At 36.5% G+C, this 24,764-nt stretch overlaps 1 protein-coding gene across 1 annotated transcript in view; it reads left to right on the top strand.

The window, feature by feature from the left end:
* The window catches only part of CLEC16A (C-type lectin domain family 16 member A), a 79,056-nt gene that overhangs the window by 5,656 nt on the left and 48,636 nt on the right, over positions 1-24,764 (top strand). The window contains 10 exon segments of the mRNA XM_019472675.1: positions 916-1,090; positions 2,649-2,702; positions 5,289-5,402; positions 10,744-10,972; positions 12,385-12,514; positions 16,700-16,748; positions 16,750-16,816; positions 21,050-21,172; positions 22,756-22,865; positions 23,361-23,405. Of these exon segments, the coding sequence (XP_019328220.1) occupies positions 916-1,090; positions 2,649-2,702; positions 5,289-5,402; positions 10,744-10,972; positions 12,385-12,514; positions 16,700-16,748; positions 16,750-16,816; positions 21,050-21,172; positions 22,756-22,865; positions 23,361-23,405 (1,096 nt within the window).

Genomic DNA, 24,764 nt, shown 5'->3' with positions numbered 1-24,764 from the left:
GTAAGCTTTTACAAATGCTGGGTATTGAATGGAAATGCTTTACCCAGATGTTGATACTATCTTTATTTTGTCTGTAGTAGTCCATTTAAGTTAGTTTCTGAATATGTTCCCTTGTAGACAGTTCAAGCTCTTCATTCTTGCAAAGTTTTTTAGTGATTCTTTGAATTAATAGTGGTTAGTGCTGTATGCCCTATCTGTGCTAATATCTGTACAAGTAAATTAGTGTTTGGCAACATGCTTTTTCTTCATCTTTGTTTTAATTCTGCTAAATTTAGTAGATACCTTCAAGACACAAAAGGTACTTTGTGCTTCTCAATCTTATTAAATTTGTCTTTTTAATGCTCCTTTTCTGTGTATCATCTCAGTAGAACAGCTTTCTGAAAAGATGCTAGGAAAAAAATGTAAACTGGAAAGGTGAACTTTATTTAATATGAGAACTGTCAGACCTGAAATTCCTGTGTAATATTCCACTATCAACTACAGAAATATTTTGTTGATTCAGGTTATTCTTGGTTTGCCTTCCCACCCCCACCTTAGAATGGGTGGCTGTTTCTTGCTTTCTTAAAGTGAAGAGGTAGACATTAAATACAACATAGATTTCTTCTTTTACTTTCGGAAACAAATCTTACCACTTTTTATGGTTGGCTTGTGAAAAGACTGTGGCAACGGAAAGCGAAATTTTGTAAAAACACTGCTTTTGAAAACTTGGGGAAAAACTTGATATGTGCATCCTAAAGCACGTACAAGCCTGAATACTGTTTGCTAGCTGCATTAGTTGACTTTACTGAAAACACCTTCTTTAGGCAGTCTGCACAAGGTGGTCTGTGGAAAAGATGCACATTAATTCTTTCCTTAAGTTTTTAAGACTTTGACAATTGATTGTATCTGAGACTTTCTTTCTGCTGTCTTTTTCAGGCACAGAAATAGGGGCAAACTGAGTGACCTGGTAGCAGAACATCTTGACCATTTACATTACCTTAATGATATCCTTATAATTAATTGTGAATTTTTAAATGATGTGCTGACAGACCACCTACTTAATAGGCTCTTTCTTCCCCTCTATGTGTATTCGTTAGTAAATCAAGATAAGGTAAGCTAATACCTGCAAACAATTAAGTCTTAGAGGTATTACTTGCTTTCAGTATGCATAATGATTTGTTCAGCTGGTGTATTCTGTAGTAGGGTTAATACTGTCAATATCTATGTTTGTGTGTTTTACGTGAAACAGCTTAAATAAGGTGACTGCAGGGAGAATACCCTGAGACTGAATTTAAGGGCAGAACAGATGAAACTTTATTCACCACATAAGTACTGTTTTGGATTACATGGTTGTTAAATGCTAATAATAGTGGAGATGAGAAGAGCTGCAAATTTGGAACAGGGTTTCAATTTCTCTGACACTGGGAGATGTGTGATTTGCTGTTCTGGTATGGTAACTGGTATCCTGGCAAAAGCAGATTATAATACCTTTTCGTAGTATATGCGTAAATTTTCCATGGTGTAAAAATTCACTCCAGGTAGAAAATATAAACTGTTGGTTTTGATACTTGGTTCTATTTGCAGATAAGCTGTGTTTGAATGTGATAAAGTTGAATTTATTTTTAAAGCATAGCCTTTAAATTTAGTGGAAAGCTAATTTTTAATGAAATAGAAACTGTTCTTTTAAAAGTTGTACAGGTTCCTGTATTCACTTGTCTTTTAAAAAAAACAAATTCAATGTTGTTTTTATTCCTGGGTTCCCCTTCCCCCTTCTTAATTTTCTGTAGTGGTGTTTGTTCTTAAGATACACAATGCTTTGTGAATTTCAGCATACTTTCATTAACTAGAGGTCAGGTTTACTGCAAGTTAGTGCACATGCAGTATGCTAAATTCATTGAAGATTGAATAACAATCAGCTGCTTGTCTTGCCATTGAAATAGGGTGAAGCTTTTACTTTCATTTCAGCTGTTCTAACTATTTCTATTCATGCATGTACAAAAATCTGCTTGTCCTCCTGTTTTCAGGCAGATGTATCTATTATCATGAGGTCAGAGATACTTGCGATCATAAAATTGGGCTGTTCTTACCTCTTGAGATAACTGATGAATTTATTTGATGATGATTTTTAAAGTATCACTGATTTATTTTTAGAAACATTTTCATTACTACTGGTATATAAATTTAGTACTGTTGTGCTCAAGTTTTATATTTCAAATATTTTTGTCCAATGTGATTTACTTGATTTAGAGAAGCATCTGTCAAGAACGTGTTTTTATTATGTGGGTAATATTTCATTGTTTCTGAATAGCTAATTTTTAGAGCAGACTTCAATGAATGTTAACTGAGAAGTACTTTTTGAAGGAATAGTAGCATAGTGAAAACCAAGATACTTCTCAATACTCATCTGTTAAGTTACCGAAGTGATGCTGAAAGACAGTAATCAACAGCCATTTTTTAAACATGTAGAGTAAGCGACTCTTGGAGAGTCTTCATTTGAAATAGTTTACAAGAAGTGAATGTTAAAGAGCATGATGCTTTCTGAATATTTTGTAGCAGAATGAGGAACAATAATATATTAGAAGTTTTGTTTTAAATAAAATATTAAACAGTGTAAATGCTTTAACTTTGTATAAATAAATTGGCTTTTTTCATAATGTTTTTTTCCATAGGGTGGAGAGCGTCCAAAAATAAGTCTCCAAGTTTCTCTCTACCTTCTTTCTCAAGTAAGTATTAAGTATTTTGTCCTATTTCAGGACATGTTTTGCAGTAGTGTTATGGTTTATGAATTGCTGTATTTTCATCTATTTTGGCAAAGCCATTAAAGGCAATTTGGCAAATGAAATTTTGAACCTATCAGTTTCCACTTTAAAAAAAAAAAAAAAAGGGCAAAAAAGCAAGATCATTTGTCTTTTTATGGACAGACAAAATAGCTTCTTACTTGAGTTAATGTCATTCTTCTGAGGATCCCATAGCACAGGGTAGCCTTTAGAGCATTCAGTGATTATAGTTTATGTACACCGCCTGACAAATAGTGCATAGTAGAGCCATGCAACATGCTAGGACAGAATTTAGTAACATTGCAGGTGAAATTTAGATAGATGCTGTATTGCACTTTAAATCTGCCTAAGCTATGGAAGATTCCAGGTTTGAATTTTCCTCTTTGAAAAATAGAGGGAGCAATGATCTCATGGGTTTTTTTATTTAAAAAAAAAACAAAACAAACAAACCCCCCAAAAATACCACCACCAAAAACTCAAACTTTCTTACAATTTGAATTTCATTATGCCTGATGAATTAAATCTGTAATTAAGTACTTGTTATTTCTTATTCTTACCAGTCCCACCTCCTTTTCTTTATGGAATTTATTTTCAAATGAAGAGAGTTTTACAGTGGATTTTTTATTTTATTGTAGAGAAAAATAATCTTTTCTCCCTGTAGTCTTCAGTGCATTGCTACAAGACTAGTTTTCTTAAATTACATTCTTAGAAATTAGTTTTGACTTGTATTCATAGAATTTATATTTTTTTTTTTTCTTTGAACTTATGATTTTTACGTTAGTCATTTTATTATGGTCTGGCCCATAATTGCATCTTCTTTTTTTAAGAACTTTTCTGAAAAATGTGATTTTTCAGGTTAATATAATTTGATGCTTCTTAATTTAAACCTAAAAAATTGTGATGTTGTGGGAGTTACTTACCGGAGGAAAAACCTTGGGAGCAACAGCTTCTTGTAACTAAAGGGATCTGCATCATAGAGTTTTATATGTTGACCTCTTTTAACCTCTTTGATTCCAGTGGAAGTATTGGCTAGGTATTACTTCAAGGTTTTGCATCTATGTTCTTTATTGTTTTTAATAAAGAAAATGGAACTTTTTTCCTAAACATAAGGAATTGGGAACAAATTTTGTGTGTCAGAATAGGATGTGATGTAGAAAATCAAGCTACTTTTTCTGTAACTGGCAGAAATGCATCTTTTTCCACCTCTTTCTAACCTAGAGTCTGTCTTTGATGGAGTGGGATCTGAAAAAGTGTACACTGAGTATCTGAAAAACCTTCTTAACTGTTTCTGTTATTGACACCAGACATATGCTTTAGGCATTACTCATGTATTAGAGACAAGTGCTTGAGAGACTCGTACTAGCAGGTGAAAATTCACTGCTATGGATTACCATCCACTGTTCACAAAGTGAATGTGTAGCGTACTTATGCCAAAACACGCCTGTGTATAGTCAAGCTATGCTTTCTGAATTAGAAGAAGCCTGAGTGATTTCTGAGGTTGTTCAAAGTATTTTTGAAGTGTGTTGCGACTTTCCAAAGTTCTACATAGGTCACCACCACATGCTAATAATCACTTCACTTTTGAAGGTCTTGAATGGTTCTGACTTTAATCAGAAAACCTGTGGAGATCATGTTTAGCTAAATATTGTCAAAACAATGATTAGGTTTACTGATTTAGAAATTATTTGGAGATTTTTCAGCTAGAACCACTGTTTAGGGATCCAGCTTTGATATTTCTGTGAAGAGAATGGATATAAGCTGACATAAGGCTATTGCGGCTGGACCTGAGCCGGTTCTGTCTCGATGCCAATTGTTTGCTGGCCCAACCTTGTAAGCCTTGCCTCAAAATAGAGTGGTTAGTGTAAACAGAGCACTCTGTTAAAGCACAAAAGCACTTCTGGATAAGTGCTTTAATGTTATAGGCAGTATGGCCCTTATTCCTGTGTTATTTAGTTGCTTTGTAGCTAGACCATAATTCATTGCGATTTCATAGCCAGAAAAGCTGCTTCTGATCCAGTTCAGCCTATTGCATGACATTTACTCATGAATCACTGCAAAGTAATTGTGTGCACAACACAGAACTTACTGGAGTCCTGCCAGTCACTGGCATACAAGAAGGTCAGTGGATGCTGTGTACCATGATCAGTTTGTGTCGTTTCTCAAAAAAAACTGATTTTCTGGAGCAGTTTTAATTTGGGTTCCTTGCTAGAATATCACACAACTTTCATCTCAAAGCTGATGAGGAGAGAAAATTTACATTTCTCAGGAGGAGGGAAGAGTATGAAGAATTATTAAAACTAGGTAGCTTAAAATGTAGATAAAGGTCAAATACTTGTAGAGGGGATTATGGTCTCCTGTGTTTTGAAGTAGATTTCATGAACTATCAGTGTTACCAATTGTACTTTACTGTATATGTAAACTTAAGATACCAGTTTAACAATGTCAAAGAGGTATGTTCAGTGACTGAAATTGTGAAACTGTATGTGTTCTGTAATACATGTCTGATATTTCTTTCCACCCTTCTTTTAATAGGTTTTTCTAATTATACATTACTCCCCTTTGGTGAACTCATTGGCTGAGGTTATACTTAATGGTGACCTCTCCGTGTTTTCTTCTAAAGTTGAGCAAGATATACAGAAAAACTCAGTAAGTGGCCAACTAATCTTTAATATTTTTTTTTTATGGGCAAAGAAAATATTTGAAAAACAAAATCAGGTATCTGGAAACTGGTAAGCTAAGGTGGTTGTGTTTAGGAGAGAAGAGCAGCAATAGGAGATTTCAGCTTTTGTTGTTGGATATGATAGCAGACAAATGCTCTGTGCAACTTACAGTATTACATTCTTGTCAAAGTTGCAATATTTTTGTGCACGCATATATATTTCGGGTGGTGGTATAATAATGTGTAGGACACAAATTAGAACACTTAGTTGCTTCCGTGGGGGTCAGACACTGCAAAGGCTTCCATCATTTTGATGGGACACTTTTGTAATCCAGTCTTGTGTGTTCAGTTTTTGTTATCAGCGTTTTGGTAGCGAAATAGAAATGAGTCACAACTTTCCTGTGAAATTATTTCCTTATGCAACTTGTAGTAGAAATGAGAGACTTAGAAAAAATACCTGGCCTTATGGTATATCCTTTGGATACAGAAGGAAATAAAGATTTTCATCTGAATATTCCCAGTGTTTTAGCAGTAGAACTGATCATCTCTGAAAGTGTGTGTCAGTGTGCGTAAGAGAATATAGACTAGCCACAAATACATGGGAGTGCTATCACTTTGTCATTGCCCTTGTACCTTCAGATTTAATTCTGTGTAGATGTTGCTAGATGCTGTTGTTAGTGTTTTTCTAAGTGTGTCACGTATATGATTTTTTCCCTTTTGTTGTGGGTTTCACAGTTTGTGAAATGCTTGTTTGTTACTTTCTAAAGGCCTGTTTGGGGATGGTTATAAGAAGAGGGTATGACCTTACTTTGGTTAAGAGGTTTCTGGCTGTAGTTCTGTCTAAAGATTCAACATGTCCCCTAATGTCTGACTGGTCAGCAAACAGTTACTGACTGAATGTTTAATTTATAACAAGCAGTAGATTGGTTCTTATGCACGTTCTTTCCCAGCAGTGGCTATAGCTCTGAGAGTTTCAACTCTTCCATGATACAAGTCAACTTTTCCAAATTTCTTCTTACTGTGCAGTGGAAGCTGTGTGGGCTGATCTTAGCCAGTAGCTTTTGGGTTTTGTTGACCTTGATATTTAGAATCTAATCTTCTTTAGAAAAAACTATAGTGGAATGGTAGAAGTGACTGAATGCTTTAAGATAAAGCAATCTCCTACTTGTGTTAGCAAATGTCTGACCTTCTGCTAGCTGTGTACTGAATGTCGTGTGTGTTACTTGTGCAGAAGCAGCTTTGTTACTAGGAAATTTGTGGCGGGAGGGTGGGGCACCAGTTGTTGCAGAAGTGAGATTTTCTTTTCCTGTCGTAGTTACTGTACAGAGTTGCAAAATATCTGTAGCATATGTTTGTGTGCTTGCACTGATGTTAGGAATATTAGGGGCTTCCTATAAACTTCTGTTCATCTATTCTCTTATGTTTGTAATACTGTTTAGGTTGCTGCTTCTTAGTGGTCTTAAAGATGTGTCCTCATGACATGTAAACTGGGAGTTCTGTCATACCTGAACAGGTAGTAAATAGGAAGGGTATTGGCTTTCTAGGATAGACACTTAGCGAAACTGCTAGAGGTGGAGCTTTGTTACAGGGAGAGCAGAGTGGTGGCACTTTTGGTAGATGAGGAAGAAACTTCCATGGGAGAAACTTTAGTTTTTAGTAAATTCCACCATGTTCTTCAATGAAACCTTGGAGAGGAAAACCTATGCTGTCAGAAAGCCTACTGGTGGAGGTTGGTTATTTGCAGAAAGAGCAGGGAGTAATCTTCAGCAGAAGAGCTCCATGCCCTGCTTCCAGTGAGGGGAGCTATCAAGTTAGCTGCTCTCAGTTGATGAGTATGAACAACTACTGCATATATTGCATGGTGTTTCCTACTGATACACAAAATGCAGTGAGGCTAAAGTCAGCTGTAGTTACGGAGGTATAGACAACTTAAGTAAAGGTGAGGCAGTTTCTTGTTGCTCTGATAGGACGACTTAGAGTAGAAAGTTGATTTTTGAGCATTGCTAACCATTTCAGGGGCTGTTCTTTGCACTATAAGGTGTATCAGGATCATTGCAAAGTTATTACCGTGGTGTATTCTGTTGCAAAGAAATGACAAACTTCTATTGAATAATGGAAGATATTTCAGAAGCTACTTCAGAACTGTTTGTTCTAGGGTTAGTAGAGAAAAGTGATGAGCAAATTTCTTAATTTACTTTTTGACTGAGTTCAAAATTGTGAAGAATTGTGTGTGTTCTTAAATCAGACCCAAATTTATATTTTACTACTTCCTTTCTGTTATAATTTCCCATGGTAATCATTCTGATTCTCTCCTAAGCTTGTTGTTTTGGGGATATCTCTGTGTGTTATGGTGAGCCCCAGTTATCTCTCAACCCCTGCTCTGTACCTAACACTGCTCATATCTAGTAACTGAGACGTCTTGATATATTTAAATTGAAGTGTAACTGTCAGTTTCTAACTAACATGTAGTTTCTAAAACCCAAAGTAAGTAGAACCTCACATCTATATTCATCTTCCTAATAAGATAAATTAAAGTGGAATGAGGTGTAGAGAGTATGGACTGAGATTACCAGAAGCAGGGTCATGTGTCCTCATGATAGGAGACTAAATGAGTAAAGAATACTTAACAAAGCTGAGAAGGGTTGCAGTTGCTGTGTATAAATACAACGTATCCAGAGTTATTTAGGGCAAAAGAGCAATGGTAGTTGTCACAACAGGAACAAATGGTACTTTTTACTGGAAATCAATTTGCGGAAAAAATCACCAGCAGATCTAACTGCTGATACCTTATGAATTGGCAATAACCTACCCATGGAGATCTGCTCAATGTCATAGGGTAGTAATGGTTGCCCAACCTCCATTGAACAGGTTCTCCACCTCAAAGTATAGCAAATTAAGATACACTTTTCTTTCCATGTTTTTCCCTGTATTTCTATTTTTAGATGGCATCAGAAGAAATACTAACTCTTATCTCATGATGAGAGTTGAATATGTGTAGCCAACAGAATGTACTTAAACTTGTTAGCGCTAAGGTTTACCTTACATCCTGTGAGATCTGTTTTCCTGCATAATTCGGATGTGGGCCAGCTCTACCTGTTTCATGTTTCTTGGTTTCTTGTTTAACCTACTTTCTCCTTCCCATAGAAGTTGTTACTGGTACTGCCTTATTTTACCACCACACACTGCACAAGATAAACCATAATTGAAAATACGGTTGAAAGACACTTTAAAAGTATAAAATAGCAGTATCTCAAACTGTATAATCAACTTAGATAAACCATATACTATGGAAATTAATTTTAAGTCTGATTTTAGAATGTTTTAGCCTTGTTATACTTAGCAGAACAGAATATATATCTTGACTTTTTCTCAGTATTCTTTCTTGAGATGGACCAGACCGTGGTGCAGTGCTTATGAGCACACCGCTGTCTAGTGTTCTGTTCTGTTCTTTTGCTCATATGGCTAACAGCATATTAGAAATGCAAGGATGTTAAGTACGTGCATTCCTCATAAAGAAAGTAGCTACAGGATTCTAGGAAGCAATTGTAAGTGAATGCAGGAAGAGGAAAATGCATTATGCGACTTGCATGCTACCTTCCCCCCCCCCAAAGAATAGGACTTAATGTGTTCTTCCCTTTTCTTATGACTTTTCTGACCAGAAGCCATCAGTAAAAGGTAACCTGGTTGTAACTCTGGTTGTTTTATAACCTTCCTATGTTGCAGTTTGATCAGACTAAAAATATATCAGAGAGGTTACTGGGCAACATAAGTGTGGTAAATTTCACATTGTGGGGTTTTTTGGTATTGTGAAAGATTCCTCCTATGGTTTGTTTCAGTGCGAAGTGTAAGGTGACTTTTGTACAATATCTATAAACCTTTTTAAAAAGTCAGAAGATTCAGAGAAACACTTTGGCCTTTTGACTTGTAGAAGGCTTCTTCCCAGATCTTTTCCTAATCTCTTAATAAGGAACATGTATACATAAAAACTAAGTGAAACGAGGGATTTTTCCAAACTTTTTTCTCTGAGGTCTCTTTGATGCACTCATCTTCAATGCTTATTGTACTTGAGTCACTTAAGGCAAGGAATGGAATCAGTTTTGTATTTACTCTAGTCTTACTTCTTTTCTCTTGCTTGCCCTTAAATTTTTAACCCTTTAGCTAGCGTCAACTAAATGTGATTGAAATATTGAGGTCTGAAAGGTAATGAAGGTTCTGTAGCAGTCTTGTTCAGCATAAACCTGCGCTGGCAGGAAGCCCCCAAACCATGTGGTTCAATTCTCAGTAACAGAGAGGTTTGGCTGATCAGTGTTTATAGCTCTGGGTGAGAGAGAGCATTACTCTGGTAATCCGGCTGGCAGGCCTAACAAGTGAGAAGGGAGCTCAAAGCAGCACAGCTCAGAAACAATCTGCAAAATTGTAGGAAACCAAGTTTTGTTAGTCCTGCTAGTCACAGAACTTCTTGTAGTGTCTTGTGTCTTTCTGTAAGAATACATTGTTCTCTGTTGTTAGGATGGCGCAGGCTCTTGGAAATACTTATTTCCTCTGGGAGAAATTTGTCATCTAAATTTATTTTCTTGCCCTGTAAATTAATGATCAGGAAAATCAGGTATTGATTTAATACTGCTTGCCTTCTTGTCCAAAAACAGTGTTTTGACTTGAAAGATAAACTTCTGATATCTTTGGGTAGAACACAAGTATATTAAAGTCTAACAAATGAAATGGTGTTGGTGTTCTGGACTTGGTAAGTCAATGTCTGGAGGCCCAAAAAGGGTTGATGTCAGTGCCATTTATTCCTAGTTGATACAAGGACTAGTATGCTGTTGAGGGAACCTTAAGATTCAAAAAGAGCTCGCGGCATAGAGCATTGGTTTTTGTCCTTGCTACTGCTGAAGACATTTAAAGAGTGTATTTCATATTAATACATTGCTGTCAACACACACTTTGGATTTTGCTGCCTTTATCCTTTTTGCAAAAGGTATCTTAATTTTATATGTACTAGCTGTCTCACCTGTTAAGAAAGTTCAAAGAAGGGAAAAAATATTAATAAACTTCTATTGATAAAATAGGTAGTTCTATATCTTTGTGTCTCAAGATGGCATACTTTGATCTTTAGGATATGCTACTTTGGAGATAATTGTTCTACTGATGATTTAATATAACTTGAGATCTGCTTTCTTGTATTTTTAAAATGGGTTTGAGATTTGTAAGTGGTGTGCTAATTTACATTAGGTTTTTAGAAAACCCTCTTTTATATGGACTGAAGTTTCTTTATCAGTTAGAGTTAAAAATGTCTTGTTGTAACTCAGTGTAAACTCTTCAAATTTACAGGCAAAGTCAAGTATCAGATGTTTCATAAAACCAACAGAAACACTCGAGAGGTCTCTTGAAATTAACAAACAGAAGGGGAAAAAGAGGGTGCAGAAAAGACCCAACTATAAAAATGTTGGGGAAGAAGATGAAGAGGAGAGAGGATCTGAAGATAACCAAGATGATCTAGATAAAACTAAAGGTACAGAAGCGAGTTCAAAGGGCATCAGAACAAGCAGTGAAAACGAAGGTGAGTATACCAGCAAATAAAAATGATGCTTACAATTTGGATACTTTTATTTACTGCATGGACCTAGTTGTGATCTGTTACGTGACTTGTTCTCTTGTTGCACTAGGTAAACATGGGACTATTAAATTTGTTTCAGTCTCTGGCTGTATTTTTTTTTCCTCATGTTAAATCATTCTGTCAGAACATTTACTTCTAATCTGATTAGAAACTATGAAAGTGTTTTCATATCTTCCTGTAGTCTTCAGCCCTTATCACAAATGCAAGCCTTGCACCTAGGTGTACATGATTATGGAGCACTTTATAAGTAGGCTTCACAACTTTGTAACTTTTCCTTCTGTGGTAAGGCAAATGGTGTAGCCACTTTACCTTTGTAAGATGGCTGGGAGTATTTTATGCATGTTTCAATGATAAAATTCAACAAGTGTGCTAAAAGTGACAGTACATGGTAGAAGATGATATTAAATAGTTCAGAACTGAAGAAAACGTCTTTAACTTCTGAAGTTTATTAATTGCACGTTTTCAGGATCTTTGACATAATGCTAACCTTAAGAAGAATTGGTTTTATAGGATGAGTGGTCTTAGAGCATATCGTAACTATTTATTTTTCTAGTTAGTAACTATTAGAAGGATGTACATCAGAAACTAGTCTTTACTTTAGCCATAAATTGAGGAAAAATGTGGCGGAATTGCATGCAAGCAATTGAAAACAAGACCTTTACGCTTTGACAGCCTCTCCAAACATAGTTGCATTTTGGTTTAGGTAAACAGTCTGTTTGAGAAGGCTTTCCTTAAATGGTGTCAAATAACTGATGTATTGTCTACCATGATTTGAAGAAAATATGACATGACCTACTGTTTAAACTGGTGCATTTAGTAGTCATCTTTGTCCAAATTCTTAAGCAAAAGCTAGATTGGGTCCTAATACTTCTACTTAAAGCCAATAGTTAAGAAGCACTCGGGACCGGGTATCCTGTTTGCTGTAATTGCAGAGACCTATTTACACCCTCTATGAAACTTGATGTCCACCCATGCCCCAAATTCACCAGCATTTTCACAAAGAAATTTTTTTTCCAGAAAGAGGTTCTATGTGTTTTCGTCCTGTGGTTTGGAGGGGAGGGGGATTACTGTTGCTTGTTTATTTGCCAAAATAATCTGTGTATTTTCTTTACATATGTATATGTGTAATTTTCTTATAGCAGTTAAATTCCCTAAAGAAATGTAAGCAAATTTCTTTATTGGGAGGAAAACTTGCCTACATCTATTCATTCATTAACCTTTCTGAGGTTATGGTTATACCTCTTATATATAGTTGCATCAGTCACTTTTAATGCAAAACGGAAAATACGAAGGAGCTTGTGATAACTGTTTGTTAAAAATATCAAATTTTGGTGGGTTTTTTGTTTTTGTTTTAGAAATAGAGATGGTAATAATGGAGAGATGTAAACTGTCAGAATTGTCTATCTCTACTGTGACAGAACAGAACACAACAGATGAAGAAAAGAGTGCAGCTGCCTCTGGGAGTGAGATAACAAACTGGAACAGGTATAAAGGAACTGTAATATATTTTGCTGGATTGCTTCCTTACTTGCCCTCCCGTTAACTCTCACTTCTCTTAAGGGATGTTTCAAATCTGCCTCCAATTAAAATTACTGAAGTTCTTGTGGATCACAAATAAGTGAGGCAACAGAAAAATGGGATATGGCCTCTCTACTGATCAGTTTGGGAAATGGTCCTGTTCCTTTGTAAAGTTTGTGCTTTCCTTTATGGCAATTGTGATGCCTTAAGTTGGTAAAGTTAAATTACAGAATATTAACCCAATAAAACCAGAATATAAATGTTTTCATTCCAGAATTTTCTAAGCCTCTAAATTAAGCCAGAAGAAGTTTTCTTAATGATATTTATGGTCACATCTGTCAATTTTGCATACACCCATAGGGAAAAAACAAGGAAATTTCCTCAGTTCAGGGCTGAATTTTGCAGAATTGTAGTAGTAGTAGTAGTAGTAGTAACGAACAAACCCTGCTAACCTATGTACGGACGAACAACCAAGATCTGTTAGTATATCTTAGGGTTATTGAAAACTTTTCTTGGAAATGCAGTTTTTAAGTGTTTCTGGGAGCAGAAATTGCCCTGCCTTCAAAATTTAAACTTGGATATATTAAATACCCATAAGACATTATCTCAGTAAGAATTTTGCGTTCTTGTTATTAGAATGCTAAAGAAAAGAAACCGAACGTGCCATCCCTGACACAAAAGTAATTGCAAATGTGTCTCCTGGGAAATGCACATGTTTAATAGGATTTCAAATTTATTTTTAAACTTGGGAAATGCTGCCTGGTATTTCCAGAATTTCATTCTGTCTCCATTATAACTTTTATGTAGCTTAGATTACATTCATTAATAAAGATAACATTTAATTTCATTGTAAAAGTGAAATCCAACCTCGACTTGAACTGGCTTTAAAATACATTGTTCTAGATTATTGATATTTTGACTAAAATATGTGCCAAATGGCTTTTAGAAAGAAATTGGCAATGACTGCATTGAATACTAGAGCAACTAGGATGCTCAGGTCTTGAAATGTGCAACATACTTACATGTGAGATGCCAATGCATTTGGCAAATGTCTGCATTTCAGGACCCTTGATCTGCAGATATGATCTGACAGTATACTGCATCTTTTCTAAAAATAAACAGCATCAAAGAATTTGCAGAGCTAAAAATATTTTTAAAATAAGGATAGACATTGTGTAGGGCATTTTGGCCTTAGTTTTGTACATGAATTTTTGGAAATATAGGTGGATAAGCTGCTGTAGCTTAAAATTTTGTGTTATTCCATATGCCAAATGTAGTATTTGAAACAGTAGCTAAATCTCTCAAGAAATTTGCTCAGGTGTGTATAGCTTCTTTCTTACACTGATTGGAATCACTGAGCCTTGTGGATAAGGTGCCATGTGGTAGTGGAAAATGCAGTGATCTTTTATTCCATGCTTGAAGTGGGAGAAACTTCCATAATTGGAATAATCATTAATGATTGTGATAATAGTGATTCCTAATGTGTTGCAGTCTTCAATTGTGGACACACTCCACAAGAATAAGTAATTTGAAGAATACTTGTATGGCATTTGATCTGTTTCTTCTATCAAGTCACTAGTAAAAGGCTAGTGAAGGAGGAAAATGCTTACAGAGTTAAGAAATACATTTGAAAATACTTGCCATATAGCCTTTAATGTTAAAAGTGTTTTTTAAAAATTGTCCAATATTTGTTGAAAATTAAAATGGAAAACAGTACAGTTTGCAGTTAAAAATCTGTAGCTGTAAAAGGTAAGTCAAGTTTTCAATTCCCCCTGGCCCTTTTACTACTGTGAAGAACATACAAGAGAAAGTTTAATTTTTTGGGGTGTAATTTCATTTTGATGTGCCTCACTACTGGAAAGTTTAAGCCTAAAGGCTTGTTTTAAATTAACTTCCTTTTATGATATTTTAAATAGCAAAATTTTTTCCAGAATGTGAAACCTTCATGCTATGTTGTGCCTTCTGTTGCTGCTTTCTTACAGCTGAAGTTTTTCTGGGTCTATCCTGTATTTAGTCTATATGAGGACCTGTTGATGAGTGGGATTCCTAGAAGTTGTTTTGGCTTCAGATTATTGCCATTGAGACTTTGATAATGCAGATAGATAGGTGCTGTGAAGAAGCATCTGGAATGAAAATTATTTCTTTCACTGCTGTAATCATATTTTTTGAAGTTATGTAATTTCACAAATCTAAGTAGTATGTGGGGGAAAAACAATGAAAAATGCATTAGAGATTACAGAAGTCATTTAATACCATGTAATATTGGTGTTAATGGAACAGCTACTGATATTTCTGCAGTTTTGACCTCCTAAAACATTGGTTTTAATAAAATTAAAATAAATATTACTTTTACATCATAGGTCAGTTTTTAGGGTAATTACCACCTATTGTTGGTCTGACAACAGACGTAGTGTTATCTAGCATTTAAGTATTTTAATAATCTTGAACTTGGATATCTTGGTCCTCTTTCTTCTTTAGACCTTGAAGCTCAACTCCCTTTGCTATGTGTAAAGCACCCTGTTTCAGGATGTCATGAGGCTTGTAGGGCTTGTTTAATGCTTAGGAAGACTGAAGGCACTCTTGGTTTATTTTCAACATTGCTAATTCTTTAGGCTATTTTTGCTTGAATAGTGATGTTCTTTTGAGATCTACAATAGGAACATCATGTGGGAAATTTGGCTTAGGTACATACAGCAGTGCTGAACTTGGACAAAGATGGATCATAACTCAGTGGCATTTAAGTTATCATAGAGGATGCTTGTAATCCAGCTTCAGAAATGCACAAACATATGACTGGAATGTCCTGAACTGAGCAGAGGAACAGCGTGTTCTGTTATTCTTGTCATAACCTTGTTTTAGTAAAAGAGAGCATGTTGTTGAAATGTGCGTGGAGCTGATGGGAAGTGTTCAATACATTGTTATGACTTCGGTTGAGTGGCTTACTGGGATACATTAAGTGTGACCATGAGGGCGCCACAGGTCTGGAATAGGTATAGAGGTATGTTGTGTTCTGATCTTTGATAGCCCTTCTGACCCATAGCTAACCACAGCAATGAGTTTGTAGTGGATGCTTCTTGTCTGCTAGGTCTGAAGATAGGAAAATGTATTTGGTTTTATGACTTTGGATGTTATTTCAATGTATTTTATTTGGATGTAATTTAGGTAATGTAAGGATTTTTTTTCCTTTCACTGTTAAAAATACTTTGAGAGGTAGGAATTACCTCTTCTAAATCAAGGTTCTAAACTCTCTTCTTCTGGTGACTCTGACACTTCCCTGATTTTTTTTTTTTTTTGGGTGGGGGGGGTGGGTGTCTGTCTGGGCCACCTGTGAAAATGGATTTAATTTCTACTTGTGCTCTGAACTGATTAGATGCAAGCCAGCTTAAGACAAGAAGCCAAGTTGCCTTGCCATCACGCTTGTGCTAGTATCAGCTGAATGTCAGCCATATCTGATCCGTCTAATCGGCTTCTGGATTAAATTGACTTTTCTGGTCTGCTCAGGGTACAGGTGAAGGGTGAACTTGGCACTGTTGGTAGCTTCTTGTGTATATGTCGTAGGTCACACATGCTTAAACCCAGGAAAACAAAGCTCATCTGTAGTCCAAAACTTTCTTTTTTCCATTCAAATGTTCCTTCCTTGTTTGTTTTCCTTTCTTATAACTGTTCAACAGTAAAGTTTTTGACCGATTGTTTTAGAATAACATAGCTTCCTCCAAACTTTGAAAACTGCTTTATTGTAACAGTAAAAACTTTTAGTACATGAGTTTTAAGGTAGTCTTTTTTTTTTATGCAACAGTGATAGCAGCTCCTTGAACTTACTTATGTATACACTTAAAACAAGCTGTACAACGCTTCTGCATACATACTAAATGTGCTACACACAACCCAGTAAATGTGTGACAAACCAATTCTTGGGAAAGTATTATGTAACAAATCCCATTAAAACATTAGAATTAATACCAGAATGTAAATACAAGGCATGGCCATAATCTGAGTACTCTTTAACAGGTTAAGTTTTGTTTAATGCCTGAAAATGTGCATTACTGTAAATTTGCCTCTTCATTAGCTACATGTAGAACAAGATAGTTACTCATTTTTCTGTAGATATGGTCTTTTTCTTCTTAACCGTTATAAAACTATTCCTTTCCACAGGCTTTTCTTGATTATGGTCTATAATGCACTGGATTGTTAATGCACTGTTTTGTGCTGAAGATGATTACTATGCCCTCTTTGTGCTCTGTCTTCTATATGCAATGTCACACAACAAAGGTAAGCAATTTTTGCTTTTTCCAGAGGAAACTAAATGAGACACATGGTTTTAGACAGGCATGATCTGTTTGTAACATGTTTATGCATGTCTTAAACGGTGAGAAATTCTTTATATGGGGGAGGGAAAAATAAGTATGCTCTAAGTAAAAACAGTTGCTAAGGATCACCTTTTTAAGAATAGTTTGGTAGAAAGCTTTGTGAAGATCAGGTAACTTTTCTTCCATAGGTTTCTTGGAATTGGAATAGGATTATTGTGTTTCATTTTTAATCTCTTAATTTCAGTTGAAGCCCACTATATTCAATCTACACATATATATGGGATCCAATTCTTTCCCACTTTGCATGTACTGTGTTAGCTCATGTAAGCCAAATATAAAATGTTGTAAAACTTGTCCCCATATGTTAAAATGAAATCTTTGTATAGTTTAAGCTTATAGATAATTCACAAGGCCTGAGAATCAGATGTGATTATGGAAGTCATGCGTTGCCTATTTCTATCCAGCTTTGACAGTGCTTCAGTAACTCTTTTTATACTGTGCAATTCCTCAACAGCCTTCTCATCCATCGTGCCGTAATTGATTGAAAGCTTGTTTAAGTTGTCAGTGTTCTATGCCATAATACATCTTGCAAGTCTCCCAAAGAGCCTGGACTATTTTATAAACTAGCAAAACTATGCTAAATGTGTACTTCATTATAATTCGGACAGTATGAGAATATGTAACCTTTTCTAAGGGATGATTATGGTTAGCTTTTTTGCTGTTTATCTTTGTGTGCATTTTAAATAGATTCCTTATGGAGCAATAATATAAACATCTCATACATGTGAATAATCGTGTGTTTCAGGAATCAAGAGCTGAATTTAAGTTATTTTCTGCCTATGAGGATAGTTCCTATAACATACTAGTGATTTAAGTGAATCAACTGCTACAGTAAACTGAGCAAAAGAGCATCAGGTGTGATGGCATGCTTAAAAGTAAGGATTCTGTTCTAGCTTCAAGCTACCTCTAATGGAAAAGTAGAGTGGAAATGAGAGTCTTGAGGGAACCAGCTAAGCTGAGCCCCTCCTGTTCTCCTCCATCCTCTTGATGGCTTTATCTTTTCCCAGGAATGAAGGAATGCTTCTCCGAGATTATAATTTGCAGACAATTTCAGGGTTTTCAGTCTCTTACGACAAGAGATGATGCAACTAATACCACCAAAGATAGCACCACAGCCTTGCCATGCTCTAGCCCTCTCTGACTTGCATCTCTGATTTCCCACCCGCCCCTGCAACCAGTATACTTCTTCCAGAAGTCCAAGGGACTTTTGAGCATCACTGTACTAGAAAACCCTGATGTCAGAGGTGGATTCTCTCCTCTTAAAATTCATTAGTTGAAGCTGTGAATAGCCAGAATCATTAGTTGTAACTGTTGTAGCTTCAGAGAGTCCCCAGAAGTCTTTCAATATCATTGTAAAGGAGTAAGCCTGCACTCTAGGGTTGTATTTCTTAAGAATTCTTCTATTTAAGACCATAGTCCTTCAGCCCACTGTATTTGCTTTCAGTGTAATTAGTCACTCTTCAATATCCTGTTCCCAGAAAAAGTCTGACATCCTCTCTTGTTTCAAAGATGATTTGCTTACATCTATAGCATTGCTGTAAACAGTGAGGTACGCAGCAGATGCAGCCTCTTGCGGCTTAGTTTCAGCAATCTCTGTGCAGTTTATTTTTCACCCGATATCCAGAGTTACCAAGAGAAATACAACAGGCAGTGAAATATCTACCTTTTAAGAGACTAAAAGTATCCTGGCCCTAAAACTGGAGATACCTTTTATGCATTTAGGGGGTCAAAATCTACATTCTTTGGTGGTCACATCAGCCCTCTCTAAATGAAAAACTCTTATGCTATACTCATTGGCTTTCCTTGACAACAATTTATATTGGCCTGTTGCTCTTTGGAAGCTATTTTCCTTTCTCCCCCTATCCTTGACCCTAGATCTTACGTGCTAGACAGATGAGATCCAGTTTTGGTCTTCAGTGTCTTTCACCAACCCACTCCTCTTGTGCCCTTTAATAGGCTGCTTTCAGCCTTGGGGGCCACAGAATCAGTGCCTCTGTGTCTTGAAGAGCAGGGATTTTACAAGCTGCTGATTCAGTGCCCCTGTTTGATGCAAGAGCAGAATGTTCTTTGAAAGCTCAGGAGCTGTACAGCTGCTCCTTTCTACATCAAATTCAATATCAGTCATGGAAGGTGCCTCAGGATTGAGCTGGAGCCAGTGTTTATATCTGAATTCAGTATAATGCAAGAGAGATGTCTGCTTACAGACTTTCTCAAGGTATGGGTCAATAATCCTTTTCTTTTACAAAAGGGCATGAAGGTCTCTCTCCAAACATGGAGAGGCCATGTTGTTTCCCCAGTTTCAGGAAGTAATAAATCTCTAGGAGTTGTGTGTCTAGGATCTGATTGTCTATTTACTGTCTATCTGACAGAGATGGTAAATGCTCTAGGGAGCACTTGAATCAGTTCAAACAAACAGGTAATGAATTGGGAATTTTAGGATGGTTTCTTGTGACTGAATGCAACACAAGCTTGTCTTCTCTACACCACAGGAAAATGAGTTGCAGTTTTCTATTTCAGTATATTGGCTGTTTCAGATATGCTTCTGATTCTCTAGCTGGTCAGTTTGAATTTCACCTTCCCCCCTCATTCTGATACTGTGGAGAAGTCTACAACAGAACACATTCAGAAAAATCTGAATTGCCCTAGCTTATCCAAGAACTTTGGTTTCAGGCCTTGCCTCTAAGGGAGCAGCCTTCTCAGTCTCTGTTGCTAAATGTAGACACCCTATTGAGGCTTTTGATCATGACTCCTTCCATTTGGATACCAAGTCTGCATTTTGCACCATGTTCTTGAATGAGTTTAAAGAAATTGTGCTTGTTTTTCACGAGCAAGAAATATCTGTGTGAACAGGAAGAAAGAATCCGAAGAGGTACATGTATGCAGCTAAACAAATTTGTTGCAAATTGTATCTGAGATATTTTTTTTTTTAATCCCAGAAGGAGCCATTCATATATATTGTTAGAGCATGTACTGTATCTCAAGAACGCAGAATTCTGCATCCTTCGCAGACAGGCAACCAAATGAAAGATGCTGAATATGAATTCTTTCACTGTGATTTCAATTTGGCCACTTTGAACACCTGCCTGGTCCTGCCTCATTCCTCCCCCATGTTTTCTGCTGGTTAATGACCATGTTCTTCTGTGAGAACTTAATTTGCATATAGATATTCTCTGTGTTACTCATAAGCAGCTTTCCTTTCCAGAAGGAAAACTGTAGCTCTTTACTAAACTGTTAGATTGTTGTGAACACTAATACTCTGATTGCCCTGCTTCCTTCCTCCCCCCACCCCTTTCTTCAGTCTCATCAAGACAGAGAACATTTGTATCATTGTCATTAATCTTCAAACAGACCTTTATTAATTGTTCCAAATACATATGCTTAGTGAAGAAATAAATAAGATATCACAAATGGCATTATGTAGAGTTAACTACAAGTTCAGGGTTGGAAGAAACTATAAACCACAATATAGTCATCTTCTGTTTTATGGGGTTGTTTATTACTGTTCTTTAGAACAAGGACAGGAAGATCCTCAGCAATCCATAACTGTGTTTTGTTCTTAGAAGTCTTACAGTAACCAGTCTGTTCTGAGAAATAACTTTGCTATTTTAGAGGAATAGTTGAAGAAAGATGGGTTGAGTTTCCTTACACAACAAGTCAGTGAGAATCCGAGACTTGTGTTGGGGAGGGTACTAAATAAGAGGCTACTAGTTACAAAATAAAATTCCTATTTTTTTAAAACATATATGAACTGATCACTTACTACCAAAGCGGAATTTAAAATCAAACTTTTATCTTTTCCCCTTTAGCCTTTATGCTCTTCAGATGTAGATGCAAACAAATAGTCTGAGAATTCTAGATGCTGCAAAATGGTTTGGATGTCACCAACCGCTTTGGGATTTGAGTGTCTTCACCCAGTAGGCTCCATTTAAGGCTGAGATTTTTCAGTGATACATAAATGCGTTTAGTCTTTCTGTTGTTCCTCCTTTTTCTTGTAATAGAAATTCAAAACTAACTTGCCCAGTTTTGTATTGCTAATTGCACTGTTCTGAGAAAACTGCTACAGTCTATTAAATACTTACCTCGAGGCATACTCCTGTTTTCTAACTTAGCTTTCTTCCTTCATCCCCCACAAAAGGAATTGACCCAGTCAAGCTGGAGAGAATTCAACTTCCAGCTCAACATGCTGAAGAGAGAAATTCATATAATCATGTGCTTGCAGAAGGGCTCATCAGGATAATGAATTATGCTGCACAACCAGGTATCACTTTTCCAATATTTGTTTTCTTGCCAAGCTGAAATTTCTGAAGATTTTTTTTTTAAAAAAAAAGCTACCTAGCCTCTTGTCTTTGAGGGGAAAGCGTCTGTTTAGCATGCTCTTCGATGAACAATAAGTAGATACGGTCTGTGAAAGACAACTATCAGGTTTTCCTTGCTTGTTGAGGAACCAGAAACTATGGATTTCTGCTGAATAGTTGTTTTTATACTCAGAACTATACAGGATCTGTTGTCTTAATTCCTACTTCCTGTGTTTTTGAATAAACAAAAATGATGATGTATAGTGATTTCAGCTTAATGTAGGATTTTGTCCTAAAAATATGATCTGTGGCACTTTTGATTGTAAAAGTAATTCCAGTGGAGAAGTAGTCTTGAAAACTATATGGTACCCTTTGCTTATAGGAGTCATTTGTCTCTAGAGGCAATAGCAAACTTTCCCATGATTTTTTTTTTAATCGCAGATTGTATTTTCAGTTCTGAACTGTTTTGCAGAAAATGTGGGTTTTCTTCCTGACTTCAACTTTTTTTGTGAAATGAGGGATATAAGGCTCAGTGACCTATTCCACAGAAACATGATTTTTGTTCAAGCCACAGCTTTTCTCCCTGCACTTCCCCTCTTAAAACTTCAAATGAGTAGAACTGGTTTTCCCCTGAAACTGACGCACTATCAAATTCCTGATTGTCTGCAGAATAAAATCTAACGCTTATTTGACTCGCAAGACTGATCTATAGAGTATTAACTTGTTATGCTGATGTGCCTGTCACAGATTAAAAGCACGTTTATATATAAAGAGTTTGTACATACTGGAGAAGGAAAGAGTGCAAGATGAGGAAATGCATTTATTTAAACGGAAGCACTTCTGGGGAGGGGTGGAAATAGTGGGGTTTTATTAAGCTTGCTAAATGCTGTGTAGAACATCTCCTTTTCTCTTCTTTTTGGGGGTACTGACCTTTGTATCTTTAGTTTCTGGCAGCATAGTGCTAACTTGTAAAATAGTAGATGGGAGTTGGGGTCAAACTGTCTCTTGGGTATATTGTCTTAGTATTGATCACTGAGCTCAGACTGTACATTTCTAATATCTTTTCTTTTTTACATCCGTCTGAAACTGTAAGCTTAAAATCTCAATGCATTCTTTCAGTCTGACTTCTCTAGATTCTTGCATCCAGGCTGTATCTGAATCCTTTTTTTAAGGAAAAGCTATGCCTTATTAGTATGCTATATACAAAACTTCCTTTCATCTTGTAACTTTATCCATGCCAAACGTGATTCTTTTGTAGTTTTAGATTGATAAAGGCATTGGTTTTGGCTTGTTTTCTAATAGTATTAATCTTTATTGCCTTCTTATTGCATGGTTCTGCTTTAAATTTTCTTCTACTTTAAATTACTCTTCCAGGTTTTTTTTATAGCCATCAGCACTCATCCTTGCCAGATAGGGTGTGTATGATAGAGGAGCAAAGTTTATGACAATTGCAGAGAAGAGTAGAAACATTTTAAGAACATTGGGTAATGAGAAGAGCAATACTTAAACTGCTACTATTTTGTATATTGAAATTTTCTTTTCATAGATGGAAAAATCCGTTTGGCAACTTTAGAACTTGGCTGCCTGTTGCTGAAGCAGCTTGTGTTTTCTAAAAATGGCAGCATCATAAAAGATGTTCACCTTGCTTGCCTTGAGGTAAGTATTTTCTTTCAAATTAGGAGTCACAGCATTACTTATCTTTGAGTCTTGTAGCATAGTTGAATAAATTCGTTTCATTTTTGATTGCAATAAGCATAAATGTGAAATTTGAGCTTCTAGAACATCTTTCCATTGGTGGCTCTGTGCAGTGAACACGAAGAATCAATACCCCATGTTCTGTTCTCAGCTTTGCTGTTACCTTGCTATTTAAACTCTTAACTTCTCAAGCAGGGTCATGTTTAATTTTCTCTCTGAAATTTGTACGTCATCTATCTCAAAAATGTAAAGAAAAGTGCTTTTGAAACAAGCTCACATAAGCTGTATTTTCATAAGTGCAAGAACTATATTCTATCAAATTCTGGGCTGAAGTCTATGAGTGTGAGGGTATTAATAGACAGTCTCTTCTGTATGAATTTTGGGGTTTTCTTAAATGTGACTTTTGAGTAAATGGTGTATTTACTCCCTGAAACACAGTTATTTTATCTTTTCTAGGGTGCAAGGGAAGAAAGTGTTCATCTCCTCCGTCGTTTCTATAAGGTATATATGCAAAATGCTGTAAGAAAAAATCCTTTACATAATGTAGAATTAGAAGCAAGTCTGCAGCCCAGTCTCTATGTAGTGCCCAAGGCAGCACTTCTTCTAAGGTGGGAACTCCATATTTGTGATAGAGAAGGAAGTGTTTTGTTGCAGGATTCCTGTCCTTTCCTGCCCTTCCTATACCACACTAACATACGTCACAAAAAGGCTGTTAGAAGTCTCATAGGGTTTGTACTGGAGGTCAAGTTAGCAGTCGTGCTTTTGTTGCAACTGCGATGTATTTCATGGAACAGAGCCATACTATTAGAAGGTTTGTGGGATTTTATCATTGACACTAATATGGAATGTGTTTCTTTTTGGCATTACTTTTTTTGTGTCTTATCTGAAATGATGATCTAAAATTTTACTTAATCTTTTTTTCTTATTGGAGATCTCTGCAGCTTTTTGCCTTTTTTTTGTGTTGTAAACAATGACAGAAATAAAATTTTTAGCCCTAGGCGTTACTTCTGTATAAGGAGCAGTAAATCCATGAGAGATTTCAAGTGTTTAAAATCTCTTCCTATTTTTGTTAGAATTCTCTTGAAGAATGTTTTCTCAAATGTGGCTTACAGAAAATAAGTAACTTGTGGTGGGTTGGCCTTGGCTGGCTGCCAAATGTCCACCCAGCCGCTCTCTCACTCCCTCTCCTCAACAGGATGGAGGGAGAATCTAAGATGAAAAAAATCTTGTGGTTGAGGTGAAGACAGGGAGATCACTTACCAATTACAGTCATGGGCAAAACAGACCCAACTTGGTGAAAATTAATTTATTGCCAGTTAAAATAAATCTAGATAGTGAGAAACAAAGACAAATTAAAACAACACCTTCCCCCACCGCCCCCTTTTCCCAGGCTCAACTTCTCTCCTTCATTCCTGACTCTTGTGCCTTCTACCCCTGCTGAGTGGTGCAGGGGAGATGGGAAATAGGGGTTTGGGGTGAGTCCATAACAGTTTGTCTCTGCTGCTTCTTCATCCTTACACTTTTCCCCTGCCCCAATGTGGGTCCTCTCCTCTGTGGGCTGCAGTCCTTCAGGAAAAAAAAAATCTCCTTCAGTGTGGGTCCTCCACAGACTGCAGTTCCTTCAGGGTATATCCACCTGCTCTGATGCTGCAGTGTGGATATCTGCTCCACCATGGTCCTCTCCACGGGCTGCAGAGGAATCTCTCTCCCTTTCTTAAATGTGTTTTCCAGAGGTGCCCATAAGTGTTGCTGAAGGGCTCAGCTGTGTCCTGCAGTGGGGCTCTTCGAAGTGGCTGAAACTGGCTGGAACTGGTGGTGTCCGGCACAGGAGAACCCCAGCCTCCTCTCACAAAGGCCCCC

Source organism: Aptenodytes forsteri, unplaced genomic scaffold, assembly GCF_000699145.1.
Source record: "Aptenodytes forsteri isolate BGI_AS27 unplaced genomic scaffold, ASM69914v1 Scaffold84, whole genome shotgun sequence".
Classification (NCBI taxonomy): Eukaryota; Metazoa; Chordata; class Aves; order Sphenisciformes; family Spheniscidae; genus Aptenodytes; species Aptenodytes forsteri.
This window is presented reverse-complemented; position numbering and strand designations above follow the sequence as displayed.